This window comes from Argopecten irradians, chromosome 6 (genome assembly GCF_041381155.1).
Source record: "Argopecten irradians isolate NY chromosome 6, Ai_NY, whole genome shotgun sequence".
Classification (NCBI taxonomy): Eukaryota; Metazoa; Mollusca; class Bivalvia; order Pectinida; family Pectinidae; genus Argopecten; species Argopecten irradians.
This window is the reverse complement of record NC_091139.1, coordinates 36,935,786-36,947,658: the sequence shown is the minus strand read 5'-3', so window position 1 is coordinate 36,947,658 and position 11,873 is coordinate 36,935,786. Positions and strand designations below refer to the sequence as shown.

The window sequence follows — 11,873 nt, the reverse complement described above, 5'->3', positions numbered from 1 at the left end:
ACCTCGCACAACATACACGCAACACACCGCATACAGGAAGGCCGTCCTTACATGACCATAGCTGTTAATAGGACGTTAATTGATCAAACAAACAAGTGTATGTCATATATCTGATTAGGAGAGTGTTTATATAGGCTTGTTGTAAAGTTGGTTTTACAATGAATGCGGGGACCGCGGTGGCCGAGTGGTTAAGATGTCCCGACATATTACCACAAGCCCTCCACCTGGGATTTCGAATCCCATGTGGGGCAGTTGCCAGGTACTGACCGCTGGTCGGTGGTTTTTCTCCGGGTATTCCGGCTTTCCTCCACCAACAAACCTGGCACGTCCTTAAATGACCCTGGCTGTTAATAGGACGTAAAACTAACTGTTGTAAAGTTGGTTTTACAATGAATGTAGTTGAAATGAAAAGTCTTTTGAATGGATATGCACGACTATTTGCATCATCGGAATACACGGTTGATTGCACAACCCTACACTTCACTTAGCACGTGGTACATTGTATGTTTAGTGTAGCGTAGTGCAATGAACCATAGGTCTCCTACGTTGTGGATATACTGTAGATGGTTCAATGTTTGTAACTATCTAATGTTCTGGCCGAAGGGTCAGATGACTTAGACCATTTGGGCATCCAGAAATACGGTATGAGATGACCCTGTCCGGAGAAGAACCCTTCAAATATCCGTCTGTAATACAGAGATTCCTTAGTTAACGGAGGGTTGATGAAGTAGTCCTGTACAGCCAAGTCGTTGATCTGACAAAGCAAAATTAAACTTATGTTTAAGAATACCAAAAAATCTTCATGACAAAATTGTAATCAAATTTTAAAATTTCTCAAATGAGGATGTAAAATAAATAAAGAAAAATAAAGCAAACGTTATTGAGGAATGGTTAATTGAATAGAATAGTAATGATCAATTTGTGCGAGACATACCTCTTCTTCCACAAAGTCCTGTATCATCTGATACCAGGATTTCGTCGGTGAAGTCAAACCATCACTGAAACCTTCTTTTTGTCGCCATAGAACCTCCCTCGGTATGATATCCATGTCTTCAAACGCGGACCGAAGTAAATACTTTTCAATGCCTTTCTTTGGCGCTCTTAAAGCTGGGTCGAGAGAGAGGTAGTAATTTGTAAATGTGTGATCAAGAAACGGCACTCGGATCTCCAATCTGAAATAGTATCCAGCAATACAACAGTACACAGATAAAAGGTAATTTCATATATAAAAACACGAGGTGTCCTGAAACAACCAATTCCTAATTATAGGCGACAAGCCTTATAAAATGAAATCATCGGACATGTTATTAGATAACCTAAGGAGAGAAAAGATTTGGGATGATCATCCTGACAGAATGAAAGAAATGAAATAAGACAAGTGGATTACCCAAACGCAGACGACATCCGATCAACCCTTTGGACGTAGAACATACTGATGTCTTTACACAGTCGTCTGCTTTCTTTGTCACTATCCTCTGCAGAAGGTGCTTCCTTAAAGTAGATGTAGCCCTGAGCAACCTCGTCTGCTCCCTCTCCTGACAGTATAACAGTGGTGTCGGTATGTTCCTTCACGTATTCACATAACAGGTACATACCTGTAATACAAATAACTCATACACCAACAGACTTTAACCACACAAGTTTAGATGTAGTGGCTGAGGTTGAGTTCTTCTTGAAGGTGTACCTTTAATTAGTTCACCGTTTCGAAAACACATGATAAGACAATAGCAAAAGGAAGGAAAGACTAGAAACACAAATTAGCTTATGATGTATCCTATTTTGGCGTATATCATTAAAATCTTTTGACCTTTAAAAGTGTTAGGACATAGTTCGTCACCAATGTAGAATGTTCAGCTCTCATCGTCATTATCAAGTTAGCTTACCAATTGACCCACGAATGGTAATGATGTCATAGGTCTCCAGATGATAGATGACGTCGTCGATAACGTCAATGGCTTCCTGAGGTGTAACAATAACCTCGTGATGCTCGGTCCCAAGATGATTGGCCACCTGCGTTTTGATACAACCAAAACAAACTCCATTAATTTGGATAAAACCAGATATATCTACTTTTAGAAAAATTTCAACCAACGAGATGTGAAAAGGTACCGAAGTGAGTGTAATAAGCCATTCACAGAAGTATCCTACAGATTCCGTTTATAATAGTTACCTTTCTTGCAGACGCAAGATCGGGGCTTCCTTCCATACCGATAGAGAACGTCTGAATCCGGTACGGCAACTTCCGCTCCTTCGCCAAATCCACCACCAGCGAGGTCACCAAGCTAGAGTCGACACCACCTTGTGTGAAAATAAACAATTAAAACGAATACATTTTTCTATGACTTAAGGCTCAAACTACTACACAATGAATAAATCAAATCAGAACATACGGCCGGATTAGTTTAAATCATTAACAAAATACCGTAAATTGAGATATTTGGATGTGGTACTATAAACTGGCTTCAAACTGCTCAAGTTTTGTACTGTGCATCTATTGCCCAAATGTATTCACATGTCAAAATTCCATTTCTCAGAGATTTATAGCAAACGAAATAAACAATAAATAAAGATTCCACTTTTACACCATTAATGCAGTTGTTTTACCAACCAGAGAGTAGACATCCGATCCGACGTTCCGACATTAGTCTCTTATCTACAGCACTCCGTAACAGAGTTCTGATGTTTGTCTTGACGTCTTCACCTGTAGAAATATAGTCACCAGTAAGTCACCTAGCAGCTCCATAGTCAATAGGAGTCTTGACAATCATATAAATATTCTAAGCTTTGAGGAAGTGACGTCCAGTTTTTAATTTCTACTTATAATCCTAACCCTAGTTTTTAACTCACAGAATAGAAAAGCATATACATAGTAATATTTACATTTTCACTGCAACCCCACTTTTATCCCTTACCAAACGCAATTGGCGTTGGTCAGTGCATGAACTGTCGTTCGCTTATTTAGACGTCATTTTCATTGTAATGTTATGCCGGCGTCTCATGGAAGATTGTTGTTGAAAAGACTGTTCCGTCTTTGGCGATAGTGAATTGTTAATTCATTATAGATTCAAAATTTCTTGAGATAGTATTAAAAAATTGTTATCATATGTAAATATACATGCACTGAGCTGTATGCAATTATGGGAAGATGAATATTAAATGGGCTACGGATGATTTAACATGAAGCGCTAGCGCGCTCATTACATTTGCCGTTGTCCAATTGGCATTCATCATTCCAAAATTGTCAACAGAATGCCGTTCAATGCTTAAATACTAGAAATAATTTTGAAAGTATACCTCATGAATCTAAAGGACTGCATTCTAGATTCTAGATAATAAGCGTCCTTAGACGCACACAAATACGTTCAAGCTATTTAACCATTTCTTAATATTTTGATGATCAATTTTATATCACAATATAATTTCCTGTCTAGATTGATAGCACATTCGTTCGAAGACGGCTGACATACAGGACAGGCCAATGTCGTCTAGACCATGACAATGTATCAATTAAATACTTACCTATTGTTGTGGTGATGTTATATACAGGATTGGCGCCTACGTAATGAAAACTTTCACAACATTCTAGGGAAGCGCGATATTGGATATCAAGGCTGTATATTTGTACGTGTCCAGGTAACACGCGTTGTATCCTATATATTAACTGATCGCCCACGGTGTCCATTAATCCTATTAATATCAGTAAGCAAAAACAGAATGATAATGAAGGCACGTGCAGATTTATAATTTATCAAAAGTGATAAAATATAAACAAAGACACCGGTTCGTACCCATCGACTACAACATATATAGATGTTCCCTGATCACTGGGATATTATGATTATTCGAGCAAGCAAGTTAAAAATCTAGAGCATTTGTTTTATTCAAATTCATTTCACGAATCCACTATATTCAAATGTCACAAATCCGTAATTTAGACAGCGATGATAGTTTATTTTGAATCCCAGAAAACCAGAATTATTGTATACATCTACCCTTGACTTCCGAGCAGACTGATAAAGATCCATCCTCCTTTATCACATGATAGAGAGGTTTCACTCCAAACGTATCCCTGCCGAGGTACACCTTCCTCTTCTCTGTATCAAACAGACAGAAGGCGAACACTCCATCCAAATGTCTGGCCGCGAATTCTATCCCACCACGGTTGTACAGGTGGATAATAGCCTCCCCGTCACATTGGGTTGTATAATGGAAGTCAAACTGCTTCTGCAACTAAAAAAAGATACCTTGTATCAAGAATGATAGGGATAATAAATGGATAATACTGCGTAAACTTAAGTTAAATGGAGACTGACGTTGAGTGGAGACTGACCAAAAGTCTGATTCTGGTAATGTGGAGAAACATCAAAATTACTAAGTAAAAACATACATGTTCTTTAAATGTCAGATTTTTCTGAAACTGTTTTATCGCTCATAATTATTTCAATGAAGTAAGGGTTATTATAATTTTAGTTCTCTGTGTGACCTTTCTAAAATTCATTACTATGATTCAGCAAATGCCGGTCCAATAATCCAACGATTCAGTATTTTTTTTATATGATAATATTTTTTCTTTGCATTTATTTAACACATTCAAATATAACGATACAATGCCATTCGTGCAATATAAACAAAATATTTTAAGATATTGTCAATGAGCAATTATCGATACCCTACTCAACTTTATCTTTCGATAACAATACCAGATAAATACTTTAATCCTTATATTTACAGTCATAACTATTATTTCCATAGCTCAATATTTACACTATTTAGTGTCTATGCCATTTATAAGATTCAAATAGAATTATATCGTTTGGCTCTGACAGGCATTTGGAACAGCCACTCGAAGTGGAGGGCATTCCAGCCAATTTGTCAATGAACATACAAATAAAATGAGTACCGTCTGAAGAAACATATATCTGGGTGTTTCCCGGTATGAAACTCATTTTATTTATTTGATGTTTAAAACTCAACAGTGCAAATCAATGTGATTTTAGACGTTTGCATAGTGTGATTAAACACGCTGACACATTTCATAAAGTGGAAGGATATTTAACGTAGTTGTGACGCGGTGTCCGACTGAAACCGCTTACGTCAAGGATGTGTGACGAACAGAGGGTTTCCTTAACTTTTTGATCACTTGAGTTCTACTTTGATCAGTTCATGTGTTAAATGACTTGAATAAACGGATGTTATAATGGTTACCTGTCATTATTTATTGTAAGTTACAGATTACCGCTCTCATAATGTTAGCATAAAATTGCATCGTTGTTTCAATCACTTCATATCGATCATAAGTATCGAAAAAACTGTTGGATTCAGTTTCATTCATATTTCGAAGCATTATTTTGATACATGTTCTTTGGTCGTACGATCGGTACTAAAAACAATATCAGTTTCTGATACAGAACATCATATATGTAATTACCCATGTGGCCCGAAATTGCCTATGACATACTCAGTTTATCGAGAAATAAAGATAAGTAGCCTTTGATAGGTATCATCTATGATTGACCATGGAGGAAGGGGGAGGTGGTAGATCTTCTATGTACATGTATTAGTCTGATGCGTGTATAACCCTTGCTAGAAAAAGGGCGAAAGGGCCACAGACCAAGGTATCCTGTAATATCGGGCCACAGACCCAGGGACCCTGTAATATCGAGCCACCGACCCAGTGATCCTGTAATATCGCACCACGGACCCAGAGACCCTGTATTATCGGGCCACAAACCCAGGGAACCTGTAATATCGGGCCACTAACCTAAGGACCCTGTAATATTGGGCAACAGACCCTGGGACCCTGTAATATCGGGCCACAGACCCAGGGACCCTGTAATATCGGGTCACTGACCCAGGGACCCTGTAATATCGGGCCACAGACCCAGGGACCCTGTAATATCGGGCCACAGACCTAGGTACCCTGTAATATCGGGTCACAGACCTAGTGACCCTGTAATATCGTGTCCTTGATGACATTATGATACAAATTAACTGGATTGTCGAATGCTTTTACACTAATATGTACTTTGAGAAAGGGGAGGGCTGCAGACTAACCAATGATATACATGGTGATCTTAGAATCTAAGGACCCTTCCAGACATTGCTATGGCTTGATATGTTGTAAGGGTAAGTAATCATTGGTACATAATATCAAGCTGTTTTTTTACAGGAAAGGGTTTACTATTAAGTAATTTCAAGAAATAAAATCTTGATGATAAACACATCAAAATTGTAAATTTGTTTCCCCATCGATTATAAGTACTACTTCTGGTTTGATTTAGAAATCCTATCCTGCTGTCTATTTTTCACAATTTTAAATTTTCATCAAATCTGTTATTAAACTATGCTTACCTGTCTATAATTGTAAATTTCTCCGTTGTACATAAGCCATACGTTCGGGTAGTGTAACACTCTCATCGGCTGCATTCCATACTTGGGGTCTTGGATAACAAGACGGTGAAATCCTAGATAGCATGTCGGGCACTGGGAAAGGCTTTCAAATCGGAAGGCATCTGGTCCACGATGAGCTATTCTGCATCTTTACTACTACCAAACACAGTCCATATTCCACACATGTTGTAGTGAGGACATACACTGAAGTTAATGTATGTTTGTCGGTACACCTATTATAACAGCTTGGATGACTGAGAATTCCAGTGGATTTCTTTATCATCCACTTTGTATTTCTCTTTTGATAGGAACCCTTACTATCATTTTCAAATCTCAAGCGTAACCGAAACACTGATTAATAACAGAAAAATGTCAATTCATATTTCTCTTTTTTTTCTTTATTATCATTTGTTATTCCGTTTGCTTTCGTTTACAAAGGTATTCATTTAGATGATATGGTCAATAATATCAATAAGTATGCGGTCACGGTTAGTATTGGTTGAGGCGTGAGGGCTGTGGTAGTTGTAAATGTGTTCGGATAAGTAACCGCTATCACTCCACATGTTGGCTGGAGTTCGAAACCCACCATGATACTCACAGTAGATTTTCTCCGAGTAATCCGAAACCAGACACGTCCTTATATGACTACCTGTAAATATGAAACACAACAAGGTGCCTGGACCAATCTGTATGATGTGTTTGTGGTCAAAACTTGGTCATGTGTTTGTGGTCAACTCTTGGTCATGGGTTTGTGGTCAAAACGTGGTCATGGGTTTGTGGTCAACACTTGGTCATGGGTTTGTAGTCAACACTTGGTCACGGGTTTTTGGTCAACACTTGGTCACGGGTTTGTAGTCAACACTTGATCATGGGTTTGTAGTCAACATTTGGTCATGGGTTTGTGGTCAACACTTGGTCATGGGTTTGTGGTCAACACTTGGTCATGGGTTTGTAGTCAACACTTGGTCATGGGTTTGTGGTCAACACTTGATCATGGGTTTGTGGTCAACACTTGGTCATGGGTTTGTGGTCAAGGTTTGTGGTCAACACTTGATCATGGGTTTGTGGTCAACAACACTTGATCATGGGTTTGTGGTCAACATTTGGTCACGAGTTTGTAATCAACTCTTGGTCAAGGATTTGTAGTCAAAACTTGGTCATGGGTTTGTGGTCAATACTTGATCATGGGTTTGCAGTCAACACTTGGTCATGGGTTTGTGGTCAACACTTGATCATTGGTTTGTTGTCAACACTTGGTCTTGTGTTTGTAGTCAACACTTGGTCACGGGTTTGTAGTCAACACTTGGTCATTGGTTTGTGGTCAACACTTGGTCATGGGTTTGTGGTCAACACTTGGTCATGGGTTTGTGGTCAACACTTGATCATGGGTTTGCAGTCAACACTTGGTCATGGGTTTGTGGTCAACACTTGATCATGGGTTTGTGGTCAACATTTGGTCACGAGTTTGTAATCAACTCTTGGTCAAGGATTTGTAGTCAAAACTTGGTCATGGGTTTGTGGTCAATACTTGATCATGGGTTTGCAGTCAACACTTGGTCATGGGTTTGTGGTCAACACTTGATCATTGGTTTGTTGTCAACACTTGGTCTTGTGTTTGTAGTCAACACTTGGTCATGGGTTTGTAGTCAACACTTGGTCATGGGTTTGTGGTCAACACTTGGTCATGGGTTTGTGGTCAACACTTGGTCATGGGTTTGTGGTCAACTCTTGGTCACGGGTTTATAGTCAACACTTGGTCATGGGTTTGTAGTCAACTCTTGGTCAAGAGTTCGTGGACAACACATGGTCACGGGTTTGTGGTCAACGCTTGGTCATGGGTTTGTGATCAACACTTGGTTACGGGTTGTAGTCAACACTTGGTCACGGGTTTGTGGTCAACACTTTGTCGCGAGTTTGTGGTCAACTCTAGGTCACAGATTTGTAGCCAACACTTGGTCGCGAGTTTTTGGTCAACGTTTGGTCGCAGGCTTGTGGTAAACTTTTGGTCGCGAGTTTGTGGTCAACTCTTGGTCACTGGTTTGAGGTCAAACATAATATAAAACTGTTGGAATATTTTCATACAATACAAATATTTGACAATTCCTTAAATGACCATGGCTGTAATATATAATGTATGATAAAATAAAAGTAACTTGTAATGTTTGTTGATTTGGAATACTTTACATTATTGCACTAGTCATCATCCAGGCGGTAATTGTCATTACATATAGTCATAGTGGTATTTAGTACGACTAACTTTGTATGTGTATTGCGCATGCCTATTGAGTTTGTTACTGACTGCCCGCCATATTGGAATAAAGTGTGAAACATGTGCGCCGTGTTTGTTCCTGAAATAACATCTAATGAAAGCCTACACCCGGACATTTCAGTGGCGACGAGGATTTCTGGTGTAACGAAGCTGAAGAAACGGCAGTATGGTAAACCAAAATCGTTGTAAATTCGTGTAAAAGCCATTCACCGGCAGCCAAGGTGGCGAATGTTCCCGAACTTTTCTCAGTGTTACCATTCCACGTAAACACAACCATGGCAGTGTACGGTAGAATAGAATCATTCGATTTTGAAATGAACTGGGATGAGTATGTAGAAAGGGTAGAACAATATTTCATAGCTAACGGAGTTGATGATGTTGATAAACAACGCTCGATATTGTTGACAGTTATGGGTCAGAAAATGTATGGTCTCGTGCGGAACCTCACATCTCCCGAAAAACCCTCTGATAAGACATACGATGAGTTGAAGGAACTCATATCTCAACATTTAAAACCAAAACCGCTTATTATAGCCGAAAGATTTAAATTCCATCAAAGGAATCAGCAATCGAATGAAACCGTATGTCAGTATGTAGCTGAACTGAGACGACTAAGCGAACATTGTGAATTTGGCACGTTTCTAGACGATGCATTGAGAGACAGGTTTGTGTCAGGTTTGTCCTCGATTCCTACACAACGTAAACTTCTCACAGAGGCAACTCTGACAATGTCAAAGGCAAAGGAAATAGCGGTGAGCATGGAGATGGCTGAAAATGAGGCACGGAAATTGAAAGGAGACAGCGTAGATAAAGCTGGAAATGTAAACAAATTTCAAGCATTCAAGGAATGTTTTCGCTGCGGTAAGACGAACCATAGTGCAGACAGATGTTTCTACAAAAGTAGTAAGTGCCATACATGCAAAGAGATAGGACATTTACATAAAAAGTGCCCGAAATCAAAGACTTCCAAAGATAAACATGGGACTTCAAAAAACCAAAGTACTGGTAGTTCTGATTCAACCAGACCGACAAAGGGAAACTCTAAGAAAAGTAAAAAGAGTTCGAAAATCCATTTCATGGAGGATTCTGACCAAGAAGAGGTCTCGGAAGTATGGCCGATATTCTCAATCAGGTCCAGAGGGCAAAAAGGGATCCGTATTTCATTAGAAATTGAAAAGACACCTCAAACGATGGAGTTGGACACCGGATCACCAGGGTCTCTGATATCAGACAGAGATTACATGGCTATGTTCAAGGATAAAGTTAAACTACAAGACAGCTCAACTATGTTAAAAACATATACCGGTGAAGTATTGCCAGTGTTGGGCGAGGCTAGTGTCCAGGTGTCATATGAAGGACAGAACAAATTTTTGCGATTGCTAGTAGTGGAAGGTGATGGACCTGCTTTATTTGGTAGAAATTGGTTAGGACAGCTACATCTTAACTGGAAAACGATCAACCTGATGACTATCAACGAGCAGAAATATTCTGTATTTGAGGACAAATTAGGCACAGTTAAGGGAATCACAGCATCTATCAAACTGAAGGACAATACCCAGCCTAAGTTTTTCAAAGCTAGAACTGTACCTTATGCACTTAAAGATCAGATAGGCGCAGAACTTCAGCGACTAGAGGCAGCTGGCATAGTGGAAAAGGTGGAAAGTTCAGATTGGGCGACACCTATAGTGCCTGTCATGAAACCGGACGGTTCAGTGAGAATATGTGGCGATTTCAAAATCACCATAAACCCTGTGCTGGATGTACCTGAATATCCCCTGCCTACCAGCGAGGAGCTATTCACCAAGCTCAACGGAGGACAGAAATTTCCAAAGCTGGATTTGACCCAAGCTTACAACCAGGTTCTTCTGGATGAGGAGTCGCGAAAATATGTAACTATCAACACTCACCTTGGTTTGTATAGATACACCAGGCTTCCATTTGGTGTAGCGTCTGCACCTGCTATTTTCCATCGGACAATGGAAACTGTTCTACAAGGATTAGACAGTGTTGGTTGTATCTTGGATGATGTTCTCGTGACCGGAAAAGATGATGTAGTTCATCAGCAAAACCTGAATGCTACACTTAAGCGTTTGGATGACTATGGTGTCAAGTTGAGGAAAGACAAGTGTTATTTTATGAGAGAGGAGGTAGAATATTTCGCTTTCGTAGTAAATAAAGATGGTATCCACCCATCACCACGCAAGGTTGAAGCTATCCTACAGTTAAAGGATCCACAAAATAAGAAAGAGCTTCAGTCATGGTTAGGCATTGTAAACTTCTACAGGAAGTTTATACCAAACATGTCTACGATTGTACAACCCCTCACGACATTACTGGCAGACAAGGTCGATTGGCATTGGACAGCAGATTGTCACCCCGAAAAGCCTGTAACCTTGGCAGTAGATGCATCTTCTTACGGGTTAGGAGCCGTGATATCTCACACTATTGACAAAGATGATCGACCAATCGCGTATGCGTCGCGTACCCTCACTGCGACCGAAAAAAACTACTCCCAAATTGAGAAGGAGGCTTTGGCAATCATGTATGGAGTCCGCAAATTTCATCAGTATCTTTATGGACGAAAATTTACTTTGTTGACTGACCATAAACCTCTGACACTGATTCTAGGACCAAAGAAAGGTATTCCTGTACTAGCAACCTCACGGTTACAGCGGTGGGCTATCCAGTTTTCGTCGTATCAATTTGATATAAAGTATAGGTCAACTTCTCAGAACGGGAATGCTGATACTTTATCGCGTTTTCCTGTTGACACCGAGGATGCTGCTGAAATAGACCAGGAAGCCATGAAGGTGAACAAAATTCAATTGAGCAAGTTACCGATCACACCCGAAATAACATCTAATGAAATCCTACACCCGGACATTTCATAACTCATTTTAGTATATTGTGCTATGTATTAATCTTGACAACACATTTAGTTCAAGTAAGGCTGGTGCCGATGCATTAAAATGTCAAGAGTTTTTGGGTGCAAATGATTTACGCACGAATTTCTGGTCATGTCTGGCATGGCGATGAGGAGGAAGTTGGAATATGTGATATAGTTTATTATACCGCAAGTGGGAATCCTTCATTCTTATTGGTCGAGAGATATATGGCATTTCACACTGTCACTGGGAGACAACAGACATGTTCGTAGCAATTAACAACGGGCGACAGTGTAGTTTTGACAGTATAAGCTGTTAACCGCCCGAAA

The 11,873-nt window shown here is 39.7% G+C and overlaps 1 protein-coding gene across 2 annotated transcripts; it reads right to left on the bottom strand.

Annotated features, from left to right (window-relative positions):
• Nucleotides 1–372: 372 nt before the first annotated feature.
• On the bottom strand, nt 373–11,514 carry LOC138325777 (asparagine synthetase [glutamine-hydrolyzing]-like). 2 transcript variants are annotated; one of them, XM_069271662.1, is made up of 10 exons: nt 10,567–11,514; nt 6,352–7,039; nt 3,993–4,230; nt 3,520–3,687; nt 2,609–2,701; nt 2,171–2,298; nt 1,884–2,010; nt 1,388–1,595; nt 935–1,172; nt 373–754 (listed from the first exon to the last, which is right to left on the bottom strand). In XM_069271662.1, the coding sequence occupies exons 2-10, from the start codon at nt 6,424–6,426 to the stop codon at nt 569–571; spliced, it is 1,461 nt and encodes a 486-aa protein (XP_069127763.1). In that variant the 5' UTR covers nt 6,427–7,039; nt 10,567–11,514; the 3' UTR covers nt 373–568. The 2 variants fall into 2 exon arrangements, with proteins under 2 accessions (XP_069127763.1, XP_069127764.1); XM_069271663.1 differs by lacking the exon at nt 3,520–3,687 and having other exon boundaries at nt 10,567–11,512.
• Nucleotides 11,515–11,873: the final 359 nt, after the last annotated feature.